Source organism: Notothenia rossii (genome assembly GCF_949606895.1).
Source record: "Notothenia rossii genome assembly, chromosome: 6".
Lineage (NCBI taxonomy): Eukaryota > Metazoa > Chordata > Actinopteri > Perciformes > Nototheniidae > Notothenia > Notothenia rossii.
Genome location: NC_136909.1, coordinates 65,605,805 through 65,624,287, shown reverse-complemented (window position 1 = coordinate 65,624,287; position 18,483 = coordinate 65,605,805). Strand labels below are relative to the sequence as shown.

Here is an 18,483-nt window from a genome sequence, read left to right as displayed (position 1 = left end):
ACTCTGACCGCTGCATGCATGTTCATATTCTCGGAGTTTTCCTGAGTTAGCTGCTGATCGTGGACATGAACCAGAGCATCTCTGACAGGGAGACGCGTGTCCTCTGCACGGAGCTTTACCGACCTCTAGTGGTCAGTTACATAATGGTGTATACGATGGAACCAAAACGGGGCTTGAAGAGCTTTAGGGTAACTTAAAATGATGAAGGGCCAGCAAGTCCACAACATGATGAGTAGTTTAGTTTTACTGGTGTTGCACTAGGAAGAAGTTACGTCAGGTGGATCTAATACTTCAGCTGCTGGGATCCAAGATGTTGAAGTGGACACCTATTTCCAAGTCAAGTCGTACTTTCACAATTTAGTTTTTACAGAGGTACTTAAAATGAATAATAGCATTAATACTTCTACTACTTTATAAGGTTAGGTTAATCCTCCTACCCCACGTAGGGAACTGTGACATGTTTGTACACTAGACACTAAACTAATAAGTGTGATGCTATCTTTATTGGTGATATATCATTTAAGATTAAATGAACAATTAGGTGGTGAGCAAACATCTTTATTAATAAAGGCTTTAACTGTTGACATGCAACCTGGTTGGGTACCGTTGGTTGCAGAGATAAAACCACACACTGGATATCAGGCGAGATCAATTGAATGCATGCACATCAAGTGTAAATGTATATAGTTCTTGAACAGGTTAAGAAGCATCTGAAACATTGCATGAAGAGCAGAGATCACTAAAGCATTTGACCAACTCTTGTCATTGCCTTTACAGGGAGTTGTGGATCTGTGGCATATATCATATCATATCATAATATATCATAACATATATCATATCATATTATCTATGCAATGGCAATTATTTAAAAAGAGGCAGTTGGTGATGCTCTGAATTTTCATAGAAAGTTGTTGCAGTTAATTATGTTATCAGTATAGTTAGATTTACTTCTTCATGTAAGGTAATAATACTCCTAACCACTGGGGGCAGCTTTGCTTACTCTGATGATTTGCATGAGGCCAAAGTGCACACACAAGTTCATTGGTTGATGTTGTTCTGGCTGGTGGGAGCCTCTGTTTCAAACAACTGTAAAGAAATGGAGATAAAAGAAAAAAAATTCCCCAGGAAAACTATTGTCTATAATTATTCAATTCAAAGTAATAACGCACATGAGTATTAGAATTGTGTGGCCATTAATTTATAACTGGCTGATGGGAATCCAAATTTATTTTTCAGAACCAATTTCATTGAGCCAATTGGATGCAGATGTTGCTCAGCGGCGGACAGTGGTCCAGCCGTCATCATCCGTCTCGTCCTTGATGCGGCGAGCGTTGGCTTTTTCTTCCTCGGTCTCACCCTCTTTGGGACGAACCTCCCGCTTCTCCTCGCCTCCACGACGCCAAGAAGCTCCTTACGGAAACAATTAGGAGAGGTTTCAACAGAGACATTTTGATATTACAAGCAAGACTCTTCCTCAAACACAGGCTCTAGCAGAAATTAGGGTAAAAGCGACCTCTGCTGGTTGAACTCAACACTGCCACATAGGTCAACAAGACTTCACATCTTTTAAGGAAAACAAATGAGGCAGCAAAGCTGTATCCCCGATGTTCATGCAGCAGTTACATTTTGAAATCAAACTGCTTACCATCCTCTGTTTCTCTGGGTGGGGCTCTGACTTCACGCTCATCCCGGCTCTCTCTGATCGGACGCTCGATCTGACGCTCGGCAGGACGCTCGATCTGACGTTCGGCTGGACGCTCGGCAGGACGCTCGGCAGGACGCTCGGCAGGACGCTCGGCAGGACGCTCGATCTGACGCTCGGCAGGACGCTCGATCTGACGCTCGGCAGGACGCTCGATCTGACGCTCGGCAGGACGCTCGATCTGACGCTCGGCAGGACGCTCGATCTGACGCTCCACACGCGGACGCTCGATCTGACGCTCCTCACGCCCTCCTCGACGATCATCACTGTCAGCGGTCTCTTTTCGAGAGTCTCTCCAGCTGCTTCCTCCTTCCTCTGTGCCGGGTCTCCTCCAGACACTCTCCTCTCTGTGAATAGATTGGGAAACTAATTAACACAACTCCTTGCAAAAAACGTAGTCATGATGTCCTCCGCATTGTTACAAAAAGGAATAAGTCTGTGAGGCTCACTTGACTGGACGCCGCTCGCTTGGTTTGGGCTCTTCTTCAGTATCATCGTCTTTCTCCCTGGACTTGTCCCTTGGAGGACCCCAGCTGTCCTCGCGAGCCTTCTCTCGCTCACGCCAACCACCTGCAACACATGCATTTTCTCATCATCCTGCTAGTTAACTAAGACAGCTCTTTCAGTTATTACCAGCTGAAAGGCCACAGGCTTACCAGGCCTGACCAAGGACTTCCGTGCTTTGTCATCCTCACCACGACGTGGAGCCTCTTCAACGCCTCTCTTTCCACCCTTCTCTTCATCATCTCCTCCTCTCCTGGGACCCCAGGTGTCATCCGTGCCTCTGCGAGAACTTCTGTCGTCATCAAAGCCACGCCTCGGGGCACGGTCGTCATCGAAAGCACGCCTCGGGGCACGGTCCTCCTCGAAACCTCTACGTGTACCACGGTCATCGTCGAAGCCTCTGCGTATTGGGCGGTCCTCATTTTCGCCACGGCGGGGGGCTCTGTCGTCATCGAAGCCCCCCCGACGGGGTCCTCTGTCTTCTCCATCCCTGCGGAAACCTTCCGCTCGCCTGACAGGAGCTTCTCTTTCCTCGGTGTCATCCTCCTGTCTCTTTTCCCTGGAGAGCAAAGGTACTGTTAGGGGAGCCTTTTTCCTAATGGTGTTAAAACCAACGGGCACCAACACCTACTTGTCAGGCAAAGCTGTGCGCTTCCTCCACCCTCCTCCTCCTTCCTCCTTCTCAGTGTCCTTTGCAACTTCCTTTTCACTCCAATCCTGTATAAGCAAAACATATCGATCAACACACATTGTGTTATTACAGCACCATCACTTTTTTTTGGCCTGATGTCCATTATTTAGCACTCAGTTATTCACTCTTGACATGATAGATTTGTGCTCCTTTCCATCATCTAAACTGACAAACTATAATGATAAATTAAAGGTGGATCTCATTAACTAGCAACATGTATACACAGGTGTGACCTTACCTCATTTTATATATTTGACTGATTGAAAGCCATTCATGATGCAGTAAAATAAAGTCAAATTTAGTTTTTGAAAAAACTTTATTTGAATTGTATCTCTATTCCAGGCACTATGGTCCCGATTTACCTTGGTAACATAGCATGATAAACGTATAGAGAAATAACATAGAATTCCCACTGCTCTTGTCAGTAACTGTAGGCTCTGACCATGAGGCAAGAAATAAGTGCTAATCTATTTGTACCTTGGGTTTCTCCTCCGCTGGGACCCGTTTCTCTTCGTCACGACGGCGTTCCCGCTCCTCGATCTCCTGTTGACGAGCGCGCTGCTTTCGTTCCTGCTCCTCGAGTTTGCGCAGACGCTCCTGGTACTCCCGATCCTCCTCCTCTCGCTGCTCGTGTTCAATGCGTTCAGCCTCCTCACGCTCTGCAAGAGAAGAAGAAAACTATGTGTTCAAACCTTTACAAAATGACAGCATTAACACTAGAACCGCCAGAGGTCGCTGTATACCTAAAGCCGCCAACGGGTAAAATGTACCCGCTATTGATTTTCAAGGTACAATGTTCTTTTATTTATCACACAGAACTAGAGATGTCCCGATCCGATCACGTGATTTTCAAAAGATCGGAATCGGGAGAAAAAGATCGGGGATCGGGGATTTTTTTAAAATAAATTATTTTTATTATTTTATTTAATGTTACAAAACAAAAATGACCATGTTCACGTCTTAAAGTCATCCTGAGGCCTTAGTTTTGGTTTATAATTACACATCATGTATGTGTTGCTTCTTTTGGGCACTCTGTTGCCAGATTTGAGAGAAATAAGCAACCAAGACCTGGTTGCTTATTTCTCTCAAATCTGGCAACAGAGTGGGCATGGCGCAGTGTCTAATAGTAGCAGTAAGCTAACGAGAGGCTACATTAAGCTGGTGACTCCGGAGTCGGGACAGAGAATATGTCAGGAGTTTGGAAGTATTTTAAAAAGTGAAAGCGAAGGCAGTGTAACAGCCATATGCAATTTTTGCAAGGCGGAGGTTCCGCGTGGTGGAAAGAACAGAGCTACGTTCAACACGACCAATATAATACGCCACCTGAGAAACAAACACCACGAAGAACACGACGAGTACAAAGCGGCCACTCAGGTAACTGCACTGAAACAACAAATATAAAAAATAACCTTAACCTCAACTTGAACGCTTTTTTCCTTTTTTTTCTCTTAATGCATTGCATAAAGATCGGATCGGGAAAAATCGGTATCGGCAGATTGTCAAAATCAAATGATCGGAATCGGAAGCAAAAAAAGGTGATCTGGACATTCCTATACAGAACAGTGAGTTTTGATCGCACAGGGATGAAAATTATACCAATATAATCTGTGGACTCTCAGCTTTTCATATGATATAGTTTGTGCAGATAGCATGAAGTATAAAATATTGCTACCAGTGCTGATTTAAACGCTTGGTGTTAGACTTGTGTTTTGTTTAGGTACAAATCTCTCTATCCATCTATAACTATCTGTAATGTTCTATGGACATATAATTGTCTACATAAACAGACGACGCGGACTACTTCCATCTTTATTCAACTGGCACGTAACCTGCACACATGCATTACGTCCTCAACGTGGGCTCAGTCATCCAAGATCTTGTATTCTCCAAGATGTTACACTATCTATTAGGGGTGTAACGGTATCCGTCATCGTCCCGTACCGTCACGGTTCGCATGCAGTCACACGACGAATACGCCTTTTTTTTTACGAGTGGGAAAAAAGTCTGTTATTCAGGGCAGTATCCATTACACTATTTATAATCCAGGGGACGGTATTGCGCCTAAAAGCTGTTTGCCAGCCGCCCTTAAACAACAAATGAAGAACAAGAAGAAAACACAACAAAATACAAGAAGAAGAAAAGTTAGTATTGGCGATTTCAGATAACACACAGGAGCTAGAACCCACCTGCTTCTTTTAAATCAGCTGTGTGGGAACATTTCGGGTTCCCTGTGGACTAAAATAACGATGGAGTGCGAGTGGTGGATCGGACGAGGACGTTGTGTCGGCGTTGTTCGACAGCGGTGCGGTATGCTAATTCCAACACACGCCAAACCATATCAGAAGGCATCAGCCAGATTTGCCAATCACCGGGGGCCGGCAAAAGACAACAGCAGTTCAACAGATTATCCCCGCTGATTTTAAGAAGCCAATAGACATTAAAGCCGTGAGACCAAAATAAATAACAGAAGCTATTGGCATTTCTTATTTCTTATTATTTATGATGTAATATTTTCAAAACATTCTTTTTAGTTTTACAGCTTATTGAACCTTTTTGTTTGACATCAGCCATAGCAGTGTTTCCCCTACCATTGACTTGGCGGGGCGCTGCGCCCTGCCAACGGAGCCCCGCGCCCTGCCTGAAGTTTAAAAAAAAATATATATATATAGCACCAAATGTAAACTGAAGTAATCTATCTACGGTCACTTTTCACATTGAACATGTGCTCTTTTATTAAATAAACTAAACGCCATGTTATTTATCCAATGTGTTCATGTTTCAGTGTCCACTGCTTTGCGTATTCACATTCTCCCTCCGCTCTGTTTCTGAAGGGCGGGGCTCACACACACACACACACACACACACACACACACACACACACACACACACGAATGCACACACTCGCGCTCACAATCAGAGACAAGAGCGGAGGAAAGGAGGAGAACAACAAAGTGTAAAAAAGTCAAACAAATCTGCTTTATTGCCCCGAGCTCTGCTGTCCGCCCGTTTGTCCCCCCCCCCCCAAGTTTCAAATTCGTTTATTATTATTTTTTAACCGCCAGCCGTTATCGTCACGGGAGAAGGACACACACATCCTGCCCAGGTGGACGCGCGCGAACGCGACAACGAACGTAGCGCGCGCATTCTAAAAATAGCTCACAGATGGAGCAGGTAACCCGGTTTTGAACTACAGTATTGAGATGTGAGTTTGTTTATTCAGTAAATTAGCTCAGGATAATTGGATGTTCTGTCTACACCTGTTGATGTGAGGCTAATGCAGGACTTGCTAGCTTGATGCTACCGGCATTTAGCGGCAGTGACTCGACACATTGCCTCTAAAGATGTATTGTCAGCCATGTATGACAAGCAGACTGCTTGTTTAATGTTAGACTCACACCAATAGCTCAATATGATCATAACAGGATTGCTTTCATATCAGAGATCAGATGAGGTGGAGCTGCCTCCAGCAATAGAGGATGAGGCAGAGAGAAGCAGCAGCAGCACAGGGTTGCAGCAGGTATGTTATATGCTGTAGTCAGGTGATTGAAATGTATCAATGAAAGGAAGAAGTGTAGGCTACATGATAAGAAGGGAATACAGTTTGAATTAAAGTAATACAGCACAGTGTAACACTGTATTTTATTACTTTTTAATGTACAAATACTTTGTTACTGTACGATATCAATAACAATAATCCACAGCTCCTCTCTGCTCCAGAGGATAACAAAAATGTGGGCGCCCCGAAAAAATTTTTCGAGCCGCACCCTGCCAGGGCAGTAAACCTAGGGGAAACACTGCATAGATAATCTGGGCATCTGAGTGTGTGTTTTTAACAGTGTGTGACGACTTCGTCACTATGGACTGACGGCTTTGGGCCGGGTGATATTGCACTTTATTAGCGTGATTGCACAGTACAGTTAACATTGGGTATTTGCACATAATTTATACGAATTATTAAATTTAGTATTTTTTTAACTGATTAAACCGTATTTATTGAAATGTCATCTGGATGCTGGTATAAGGATGACAGCGGTTGAGTGTAATCAGGGTGCAAATAATATGTTGAATGTCTGTGGCTAATGATTGTGTGCACCTGGGGCCCTGGGTTGTCTCCTCTCCCTTCACCTGTGTCTAATTAGTCTGTATATTTAAGTGCTGTTTCTTGTAGTGCTGAGGGTGTGTGTGTGTGTGAGATCGTTGTGGCTGCAGGATGTGAGAAAGGAGAACAGCATGATTGAGGCTGTGAACTTTGTACGCATATTTGAGTAAATGCCCACGTCTGGTTATATTTCTGGACGTTCTGCCTCTGCCTCCTTGCTTGGTCTGGGCCGCTCAACGGTCAGTCTCACAAATGGTGTCAGAAGTGGGATTCGACCAAGTGAGGAGGTGACAATGACGAGAGGAAAGAAGAGGGACCAAGGAGAGGAACCGCGGCTGGGGGTGGCTAGGCCTGGAACTGACCAGGGGGCCACGGTTGCTGAGGCGGCAGGAGACAAGAGACAAGGAGGAGAAGCTAACGGACGAGCTAACGGAGAAGCTAACGGACGAGCTAACGGAAAAGCTAACGAACCCACGAGGAGTCGACAGAACCTGGGTTGGAATAGAGGTAGACCAACGCCTTACAACAGGACAAACAGCTTCCGTTTAACGGCTTCACTGGCCCCGCTGAAGGTGGCGGCGTTGAAACCGGGTGGCTGACTGGTGGTCCCGAGACTGTAAGACACTGTGCTTCCTGGGGAGAGGAGGAAGGAAATGTGACGACTTCGTCACTATGGACTGACGGCTTTGGGCCGGGTGATATTGCACTTTATTAGCGTGATTGCACATTACAGTTAACATTGGGTATTTGCACATAATTTATACGAATTATTGAATTTAGTATTTTTTTTAACTGATTAAACCGTATTTTTTGAAATTTCGTCTGGATGCTGGTATATAAGGATGACAGCGGTTGAGTGTAATCAGGGTGCAAATAATATGTTGAATGTCTGTGGCTAATGATTGTGTGCACCTGGGGCCCTGGGTTGTCTCCTCCCCCCTCACCTTTGTTTAATTGCTCCCCCTCACCTGTGTCTAATTAGTCTGTATATTTAAGTGCTGTTTCTTGTAGTGCTGAGGGTGTGTGTGAGATCGTTGTGGCTGCAGGATGTGAGAAAGGAGAACAGCATGATTGAGGCTGTGAACTTTGTACGCATATTTGAGTAAATGCCCACGTTTGGTTATATTTCTGGACGTTCTGCCTCTGCCTCCTTGCTTGGTCTGGGCCGCTCAACGGTCAGTCTCACAAATGGTGTCAGAAGTGGGATTCGACCAAGTGAGGAGGTGACAATGACGAGAGGAAAGAAGAGGGACCAAGGAGAGGAACCGCGGCTGGGGGTGGCTAGGCCTGGAACTGACCAGGGGGCCACGGTTGCTGAGGCGGCAGGAGACAAGAGACAAGGAGGAGAAGCTAACGGACGAGCTAACGGAGAAGCTAACGGACGAGCTAACGGAAAAGCTAACGAACCCACGAGGAGTCGACAGAACCTGGGTTGGAATAGAGGTAGACCAACGCCTTACAACAGGACAAACAGCTTCCGTTTAACGGCTTCACTGGCCCCGCTGAAGGTGGCGGCGTTGAAACCGGGTGGCTGACTGGTGGTCCCGAGACTGTAAGACACTGTGCTTCCTGGGGAGAGGAGGAAGGAAATGTGACGACTTCGTCACTATGGACTGACGGCTTTGGGCCGGGTGATATTGCACTTTATTAGCGTGATTGCACATTACAGTTAACATTGGGTATTTGCACATAATTTATACGAATTATTGAATTTAGTATTTTTTTTAACTGATTAAACCGTATTTTTTGAAATTTCGTCTGGATGCTGGTATATAAGGATGACAGCGGTTGAGTGTAATCAGGGTGCAAATAATATGTTGAATGTCTGTGGCTAATGATTGTGTGCACCTGGGGCCCTGGGTTGTCTCCTCCCCCCTCACCTTTGTTTAATTGCTCCCCCTCACCTGTGTCTAATTAGTCTGTATATTTAAGTGCTGTTTCTTGTAGTGCTGAGGGTGTGTGTGAGATCGTTGTGGCTGCAGGATGTGAGAAAGGAGAACAGCATGATTGAGGCTGTGAACTTTGTACGCATATTTGAGTAAATGCCCACGTCGGGTTATATTTTTGGACGTTCTGCCTCTGCCTCCTTGCTTGGTCTGGGCCGCTCAACGGTCAGTCTCACACAGTGTAATACAGTTAATTATTCAAAATGTTAGAGTTCCTTATTTTTAAACTGAAACTTGCACTACTGTTAAAAAATAAACAACAACAAACCTGGAATTATGCAATTGGGACTTTTTTGTTGTTGCTTTTTCTTGTTTTACCGAACCCGTACCGAACCGTGACCCCCAAACCGAGGTACGTACCGAACCGTGAATTCTGTGAACCGTTACACCCCTACTATCTATCTATCTCTCAATCAATATATCTATAAGGAACCGCAGTAGACAAAAAGGCGTTGCTATAGCAGCACGTCATGTTTACGCTGCATTTTCTATGAGGTAAATATTAACCGGATATAGGTATAAATGGCAATCTTTTGGCGATTTTTTCAATCTGACTTCATATTGACAATCTTTAACAGAGGGTGCTACATAACACACTTTCAGGAAAAGTCACGGACTGGGAGACTTTAATATTTAATTGAAAAAAAGTTACATACAATCAAACAGCTGCGGGTAAAATTTACCCGTTGGCGGTTCTAGTGTTAAGCCTGGATAAAAAACATATATAACAGGGTGCGATATACTTGGAGTGGCCTTGCTTATTGGAAGAAAAACATTCATTCTTGACTGATCATTTGTGATGTCCAATTCCAATACCCATGCGAAAGTCATCAGGCCAATGAAACAACCCCAAAAACAACTGCTAAAAGAACACCCAAATGTCCTCCTTCGCTTCCTAGCATGAAAGTTTGAAAACAGAAATGAAATACCTTTCTTGAGTGACTCCTCATGGATACGCTGAGCATCTTCCTCTTTCTGACGGTAGAAGTTGTTACGCCTGTCCTCTTTGCGCTGCTTCTTCCTTTCTTCCATGCGCTTTTTCCTCTCCTCCACCAAGCGATCCTCAAAGGTTTTCAGTTTTTCCTTCAAAGACAGAACAGTGAATTTGTTAACACTGCACCCTAGAAAAAAAACTATTTCGCTGCCCCAGCAAGGGGGCACTTAAGTTGCAAAAAGCAAATGACTGCTGTAATGCGCATTTCCACTGCAGGGCCTCGCACAGCTTAGTACGGTATAGTTAGGCCTCGGTAGGCCAGGCTCACTTATGCTGCGTTTCCATTACAGTTTAGTAGCTGGGGCAGTAACTATAGTAACGCAGTGTAGGCGGAGCTGTGACGTCATCTTCAATGCGAACCACAAAACCAACGTTAGCTGTTAGCTCTCAGAGCTCACAGCTTCTAATATCTGTTCAGAAACTAGACAAAAGTTAAACATGAGCAAACCCCAGACTGTCTGTCGGGTCATGGCGAGTATAGTCACTGGTTTATTTATGTCGGTATAGGCCGTTGTTGCGAGTGTGGACGGTCGGAGCATATAGTGCGTTAGCTTAGACCATGGGTCTGCAACCTTTTTGACCAAAAGAGCCATTTTGCTCCTTTTCCCCCCAAATTTTTTTGTCTGGAGCCGCAAAGCATATTTCATAGCTTGATAGCTAATAAAGTTGTATTTATTGTTATATCAGACAAAAACTACAGTTTTTTTACATTTATTAGGCTATTTATTACATTATATACAACTGTTAACCTCTAATAAGAAACAAAGAACTCCTATAAGGAGAATTACAAATAATACACAGGCCTACTTTAAAATAAATTAAACACATCACTTGGGGAGTCCTCTGAACATTTGAAGGAAAAAAAAATATTATTAAAATGGGCCCACTTTGAAATAAATAAAACATATAGCTGCACCCTAAAAAGAGTTAAAGGTAGGGTAGGTAAGAATGGAGAAACCAGCTCGAGTGCGCTAGAATTTGAAAATACACAACCGGAAAAAATAGGCCTCTTCCTTCAGACTTTCTTACAGAGTCCCTCCTCCAACACATACGAACGTGCATCATCAATGAGGCCACGAGATAAGTTTGTGCACAGATGGAAGGCTGACAGGCAGTGCTTGTACTGGCAGATTTGCATAAACGGGATTTGATTGGCTGACGCTTCTGCCGAGGCTTCAAAAGTTGAACATTGCTCAATTTTTGCAGCCTGAAACGCCAGGAAAGCTCCGCTCTGCTTCCCACAATGCAGTTCGGCGAAAAGTGACGTCACCCCATTCAAAGTGACTGGGCAGAAGCGTTGGAAGAAGCGTCCAACGCCGCTGTGTGGACGGGGTAAGTCTTACCTCATAGACACAGCTACGAGCAGCAGTTATTTTGCCCAAGAAGCTTTCTTTGTCCTCCATCATCCTGGACATGCGCTTCTTGTGCTCCAGAGCCTTCTCCCGCTCGACTTCCATGTTACTGATCTACAATAAGAAAAGACACAAATCTTATATTCTACAAATTCACCTGGGTTCATTTAATTTATCAGATCTATACACGTGTTTATTTTTATGTATGTATGTATTTTTATACCCTATCCTCCTCCTGGAGCTCCCATAGTTCCATGTCCTTGATTCGCTGCTCCTCATAAGCCTGTTTGATGAGAGGAATCTCCTCCAGACGTTTGGCCCTCTCAAAGTAGTCAATCTGGAGAGAAAGATAGATTAGTGTCCAGTTCTCACCTAAGTGACTGATGTTTTCACTGATGCCTCACTCAAGTTACCTTTTTCTCCTGGTTCTTCAGGCGCTCCTGGAGTTCCCTCTTCTCCTTCTCCAGCTGCTCCACCTGTTTGGCCATGATGAAGTCAGGGTCCAGCTCCTCGAGGTCCTGTACAGAACATATTTGTTAGTCTCAACTTTAAACCTAATATGACAGTGAACATGTATTGCAACATGGAGTTACATCTATATTACCTCAATATCAATATCCTTGAACGCCTTGGCTCCAAGCTCGGTCTTCTTGATCTGCTCCAGCCGCTCACGGACTGTCTTCTTCTTGATCAGCTCGTGCTCCTGCATGATGCGCTCCTTCTCCCTCTCTTTGGCTTCCTGGCGCAGTCGCTCCTCCTCGGCCTTGCGAACCTTCTGCATCTCAGCTTCACGCAGCTCCAGCTCCTCCTTCTCACGCGCAATGTTCAGGCTCTCCAGGCGTTCCTTACGCTCTTCGATGGTCTGTCTGCGAGCCAGTATGCGCTGGTGATCCTTGCGTGCGTTTTTCAGATAGGCAGCCATTGCCAGCTGGCTCTGCTCCTCGCGCTCTTGCTGAGAAGGAGACATATTTAAATGCTGTTTAGTATAGAATTATTATCACATGAAGATACCTTTATTTGCAGGTAGGTAAAAAGCTAATATTGCTGTTTCTGTGTGCCTGTATATGAGAGTTCAGTAGGAAGGGAACTCACCAAGATGGAGGCAGGCTTGATGACCTGGACGGCCTTAGCCAGAGAAGAAGACATGGCAGTAAGCTGGTTCCTTATCTGCGCTGATGGCATGTTCTGCAGGAATGGACCGACAGGGGCGTCTTCTTTGGTCGAGTAGTTCAAGTCGGAGCCAAAGCTCAGATTTCGAGAGGTGTGGTCTATACGGACCTACAGGGAACAGCAAATATTTGATGAATTGTTAAAAACAGTCAAAATAAAAACACACTCAACTGTTATACAATTTGTACCGGTTGATCAGTAGTTTATGGATCTCTCCTTGGGTTGACCTTACCTGCAGATCACAGTGGCGGGCAGCATCCACAATGGAGCGCTCCAGCTGGAAGGCGTCCACAAAGGGAACCAGGGAGGCCAGGCGGGTGAACTCGATGCTTTGATAGATCTGTGCAACCTAATAAAACCAATGGAGACAAATGGAGGGATTCAGCTATTATATTCTAAGAATAGAGCATTCCAGTGGAATGAAAAGAGCAGGGGTAGACATTAAGGGTAAAATGCCACTGGCCCTCCGGGCCGGTGGAATTGTATTATCACTGGCCCCACCATTGTAAACACTGGCCCGGAGCATTCGTCCAAAAAAAAATCGACTTATAATGAAAAACATTAACACATTTGTTGCAATAGTAATTTATGCACTAACTACATTACTACTTGTACTACAACATTTGAATCATCAGTTCTTCCTCATTTTCCTCAATTGTTCATATTTGGTTTATTAAAATAATGATATTGTGGTCATTGTTAAAAAATGTCTGCTATTATTATGAGTATTATTATTTTTATAATTTGCTTTCTGCCTTCCTGTCATTAGGAGTTAGACATGTAATGGCTATGTAATAGATTAGATTAGAACCTTCATTCTCCTAAACTGCTGGGACATTTCCCTATAGCCAATACCTTTATATTGTCTACTCTTCACTTACTTGTCAGCATAGGTCGGCATTGATGTACACAGAGCCGACATAAGACCTTGTTTATATTGGCATCATATTGAGAGGTGCAGTGAAGCGTCCTAAAACCAGGAAGTAAGCCGCTGGTTCTCTCGACAAAAAAGCAATGGGATTTCTCCATAGGGTTTTGGAAAATAGCTGGAAATAAGGTCTGTGGAAAACAAACCTGTTTGATAAATGCACGTTTTGTTCAGCCGGATAATCTCCACGTTTTGTTACCCTACTTTTATAATTTTCGAATCATAAATCTAATGGATAGATTATAAAAAGGGTTTTAGGACGCGTCACTGCACCATTAGAAAACAACTCCATCGATCAAGCTGGCTGAAACTTTCTCTCCCTCTTCTTCTCATACTCCCTGTCACTCTCCTTTAACTCCTCCGGTGACTTTCTATTATTTGAAGATTGTTTTTTGCCCGGCGCTTGGCCGGTTACCGCTGGTATTAAAAACATTTTGGCGAATGATTAGGTGGCGCGATAGTCTGTAGTGAAGAAGGAGCGCGCTCCCGCTCACGGGAGCCTGCTTGCGCTGCGCTCCGGAGCAAACAGCTGTTTGCTTTTCACACAACAACGACAACCGCCTCACGAAACGCTATGTTGTAGCGTTGATAAATGAAACAATTCAACTAAAATGCAAGTCAAAATACCAATACCACAGGACAATTTTTAAAGCAATATTTTTAGTGGCCCGAGCGGGCAAGTGGAAAGTACATTATGCTGGCCCGGGGTGTCTAAATAGTGCTTACGGGCCAGCGGGCCATTTATAATTTCCTGCCGTGAAGAGTGAAGTGAATTACCGTACCTGTTGCAGGAGCCTCAGGATGGTATTACCCTGCAGGTGAGGGACATAGTGCTGCAGATCAGACTCCTTCTCAGACTGGTCTCTCACCCAGTTCAGCACCTGGTGGGATAATACGTGTGTTAACATGTGCTTTAATGATACATGACCAACTACAATCAATTAATCCAAAAGTTTTGTAAATTAACTGCAACTAAAATGACAAAAATGTATTGTATACTGTCCGTATTATAAAGCTGGTTGTTGCAAAATGTTTACCTTGGTCATTCGTCCGCTCAGCTTCAGAGGGTGAAAGTCTACCTCGAGCCAGTTGTACAGTTCTTTCACTTCGGGTACAACATACTGCAGCAAGTTAAATCTCACCTAGAATAAAAACATTAGAATAAAAACGTATTAGCAATATGTACTAACAGCCTTACAAGATCAGGTTAAAGACACATTTCAAACCATTTTACTCATCACAAAAGCAAACAATTAAGAGTTTTGTTTGTACCTACTAAAAAAGGTTTGAGGAACACTGTTGAAACCTAGAATACATAACAAAGCTTTCATATGCAGATGCTGTACCATGTCATTGATGAGACTCTGCCGGGTTGGTGGAGACTGCAGGCCCAGGAGGGTGGCCAGCCGGCGTTGTTTTTCAACAATGATGCCATCCATGTCCAGCAGCCGAGCAATGTCTGTGCGCTCGGGGGTGATGGGGATAGACAGCGTGGCCAGGAGGACTCTGGTGGACATCCTGAAGATCCAAAGTAAGCATCATTAACCATTTGTTTACTACCAAAAGCAGAATATGTACACGGATAGTAAATAAAATACCTCTGCATCTCATCTTGGGTCAGATTCTTACGCATCTCCCTTGAGAGGTGATAGAGCCGGTGGAGGGTGCAGGCGTGGAAGAGAGCGTTTCCAGATTTCCAGAACACAGTCGACACCTTGTTGTAGTAGTTGGCCATCAACTGGGGCTTGGGAGGCTTCTTGGAAAGGGCAAACAGGCCATGGATGTCTTCAACAGCCTTGAATGCTTCCTGGAAAAAGACAAACAGTACTACATTGTTATAAATGCTTCACTTCTAGTATGTCACATTTGTCAATACACTGGAAGACATGTATTTACTATACTGCCTTTGGGTTTTCATACAGAGCATACACTTTATATTATAAGTTGTATTAATCCCTTGAGACAAAATCAGTGTATGGTGTACAGACCTGCCAGAGCTCCATGCTGATGGCACTGTCCAGCTGCACCAGGCGAGTCTCCAGGTGCATGGACTGACTCTCTGGGTTGTTCAGGTTGATGGCCGTGCTCTGGTTGTGGTGGCGCTGGATTTGACCCAGATGCATACGCAGATTGTCACACAGCTTGCGAAATTCTGCTTTACGGGTGTACTGTAGGCAGAACTTGAATGCTGCAAAAAAGATTACCAGTCATTATCAGCATTTAGTTTGTAACATTCAACATTTAATGTATGGCTGAATTTCTATTTCATCATTTTCTTTTTGAGTACATTTGAATATATTCATAACTTGGTATAATCTTATTAAAACCATATAGATAAAAGCAGTTTTCACATGAAATATTAAAATGTTTATTTCATAATGAAACCTATTGAATTAGTCGTTTTGATTTATGAGAAAGTTTTTTATTTAAAAATTGGTGCCGATGCCATTTTTTGTACATAGGTTATCATTTGGACATATGGTAGCAATTTAGACAATATAAAATGTAATGCAAACAAAACATCCTTAATAAAAAGTATTCCATGTGTGTCAATACCTTGCTGGGCGATGTCATGGTACAGGCGCTCCACCTTGGAGTTGTTCCTCAGCAGGTCCAAGCACTGGCGGTAGGACTCCCACAAGAACTTCACCCAAGGAGTGAGCAGCAGGCGATCGGTACGATCCTGAGTGTCCTCTCCACTCACAGCACTCAGGAGAACACTAAAGTGACAACAAGCTTAGTGTTAAAAGTGAAACCAGTAAACTGTATAACACAATCATCGGACAAAACGATACGTTTAGATTCAGTTTTTTCTGTCTGTAAATTAAAAGATATCCAACTATTGATATTAAAGCCCCTTTATGCTTCACCGAAACATATTCTGCATTTGACATTTGATCATCCTCACCTTTCAGGAGTCTGGATATTGTCCAGATCCTCAATATCCAGGACCATCTGCTGGGACTCCCCCTTGGCGGTCTCAGTCTTCTCCTCTGCCAGCTTCAGGTAAGCCCTAACCACATCCTCCAGAGATTTGATGTTCACCTGAAAGCAAGATGTTCCAATTTAATTTCCAAAAAGTCAGACAAAAGCAACTACCCCATTTTTGCAAACATAACACATTTCACACACCTGCTGGCAGATGTTCTTGTACTGGTAGAGACCCTCCTTGGCCAGATGGCTCTTGCGAAGATCCACGCAGAGCTCCAGGTATTTGAGCATGATGGGCTCGTGGATCTTCTGCCATGTTCGATGTTTCTTGCTCTTGATGACATCGTACAAAACATCCAAAGCTGGCTGCTTCTTGTCCACCTCAAGAAACTCTGTGTAAACACATCCAGAAATAGACCAACATTAGATTCATAACATGTCATTAATAACCATTCAAAACATAGCATAACCACTAAACCACAGGATTTTCGCATTAGCTCTATTACCGTGGTTAGCTAAATCAGCCTGACATTGTTAGGCCCGTGGTGCTTGGTGAACGTGACATTAGCATCAAAGCTACACGAACAAAAAGCACCAACAGCTGAGGCATTGTGAAAACAGCGTTAAAGCTGACACGAGTGTTGAATGTCATCTGATGACCACCTAACTACTGATGTGTATTGTGTCACTGCCGCAATCAATTGTCAGTACAACAAACATCGCAGACCAGGTTAGCTTAATGAAGCCGTGAACACATATGGCTTACCCGCCTTACTAACATGCTAAGCTAACTAGCGGAACATCAGTGACGACGGCTAGCTAATGTTAGCTTGTTAGCATGAATGTCTGACATTTGAACAACATGATGTTGTCTTTCCACTTACCGTTCGCTCGTTTCAGAGCATTCTCCGGCCTTTGAAAATACGCCGGCATGTTTGCGGCGTTCTAGTGAGACTCAAATTGGCTGAGTAGAGTGAATTTTGACAAATTTCACCAGTCCATCCACGCCACGCACTCACCGGCTGATACGGTGCTGGCTGAGAAAGGAAGAGCCTCGTGAGCGGCCTTCATGGGTTGCCAGAGCAGTCATGCACTATCCCTCTTACACGTGAAGGGACTGAGTGCGAACAATTATTACAATATTAAGGTTTAATGCATCCATATTCTCAGGGTGTTTACATCTTAATATTCATATATGTAAACTTTGTAAACTAATCACAGTCTGTTTGTAAAAAAAACTATCTCTTACATTTATTTTGTGCAGATTTAATCATTAGGCACATCTTTTATAGACCTCATGGTTAAAAACTGTTATTAACAGCCACTGACTTTCTGTGGCATTTGTGTTTGAGTTCCAATGTTGTGGTTTCATCATTTATTGTCCTGATTATGTGTTTTTTCTGTATTTTGACCAAATATTATTAATTGTGTTGCCGCATAACTTCTACCTCACTGGTAGTGTCCATGGGTTATTTAGTTGATACTTTTAAAAAAAGTACCAGCTAAATAAAGTGTTTGAAATAAAATATAACGAAATACCATGAAGTGTACGGAATTGCCTAATCCTAAATAATCTATTTTTAATAGCCTTAATTTGAACCAAAACCAATGCAAGAGCGGTTTCAACAAACCTGGCAACCCTGGGTGTATATAAAGTTCCCCTATGCCCGGTGGTGTGTTCAGGTAACCCTGGTTACATGTCGATGATAATGTAGCCTTCACTGCAAACTTGACTCAGTATCAACCGATAGAGATTAAGGATATCCTGTGTCATTTATATTATGAGTTCTTAAAACAATATCAACATCAACATTTATATTTTATGACAATAAGGTTATATTACAGAGCTGATGTACAAAGTTTGACTGATCCAGGCCAGAAGTTTAGAGGATAATAATTTATTTTCATACACAAGGATTTTGATACATAGGCTATAGTTGTTTCATTTTAGAATATGTAAACCATTATATTACAAGGACTGGATGCCAAAAGGTATTTGGTTGGTGACTCACTTAGTTGTTAGTAGTAGCTGTATTATGTGTCTGCAGTGAATTGTTACTACGATTATTTTTGATTTAAAACCAATAATTGTGCAGTTGGTGATGATACTGATGCTGATCAATTAACAATGTATGTATTCTGAAGCATTATGGCTTAATGACTTGC

General features: G+C 43.5%; 1 protein-coding gene across 3 annotated transcripts; it reads right to left on the bottom strand.

The window, feature by feature from the left end:
- Nucleotides 1–542: 542 nt before the first annotated feature.
- Nucleotides 543–17,388, bottom strand: eif3s10 (eukaryotic translation initiation factor 3, subunit 10 (theta)). Of its 3 annotated transcripts, none has more exons than XM_079688638.1 (22): nucleotides 17,202–17,388; nucleotides 16,519–16,709; nucleotides 16,295–16,431; nucleotides 15,943–16,106; nucleotides 15,375–15,574; nucleotides 14,985–15,193; nucleotides 14,733–14,904; nucleotides 14,424–14,528; nucleotides 14,169–14,267; nucleotides 12,691–12,807; nucleotides 12,381–12,566; nucleotides 11,893–12,240; nucleotides 11,702–11,806; nucleotides 11,512–11,625; nucleotides 11,280–11,402; nucleotides 9,872–10,025; nucleotides 3,375–3,556; nucleotides 2,838–2,923; nucleotides 2,359–2,765; nucleotides 2,152–2,272; nucleotides 1,646–2,049; nucleotides 543–1,410 (listed from the first exon to the last, which is right to left on the bottom strand). In XM_079688638.1, the coding sequence occupies exons 1-22, from the start codon at nucleotides 17,248–17,250 to the stop codon at nucleotides 1,274–1,276; spliced, it is 3,810 nt and encodes a 1,269-aa protein (XP_079544764.1). In that variant the 5' UTR covers nucleotides 17,251–17,388; the 3' UTR covers nucleotides 543–1,273. The 3 variants fall into 3 exon arrangements, with proteins under 3 accessions (XP_079544764.1, XP_079544765.1, XP_079544766.1); XM_079688639.1 differs by having other exon boundaries at nucleotides 543–1,407; nucleotides 17,202–17,387; XM_079688640.1 differs by having other exon boundaries at nucleotides 2,398–2,765; nucleotides 17,202–17,387.
- Nucleotides 17,389–18,483: the final 1,095 nt, after the last annotated feature.

What these genes read in the sequence shown, in the direction of transcription:
- eif3s10 (XM_079688638.1), bottom strand. Translation starts at nt 17,250, where the DNA reads ATGCCGGCGTATTTTCAAAGGCCGGAGAATGCTCTGAAACGAGCGAAC. An exon ending in CCCGCCACTGTGATCTGCAG is followed by an intron (nt 12,567 to 12,690) that starts GTAAGGTCAACC and finishes TGTTCCCTGTAG; the next exon opens with GTCCGTATAGACCACACCTC. An exon ending in ACCCAGAGAAACAGAGGATG is followed by an intron (nt 1,411 to 1,645) that starts GTAAGCAGTTTG and finishes TGTTTCCGTAAG; the next exon opens with GAGCTTCTTGGCGTCGTGGA.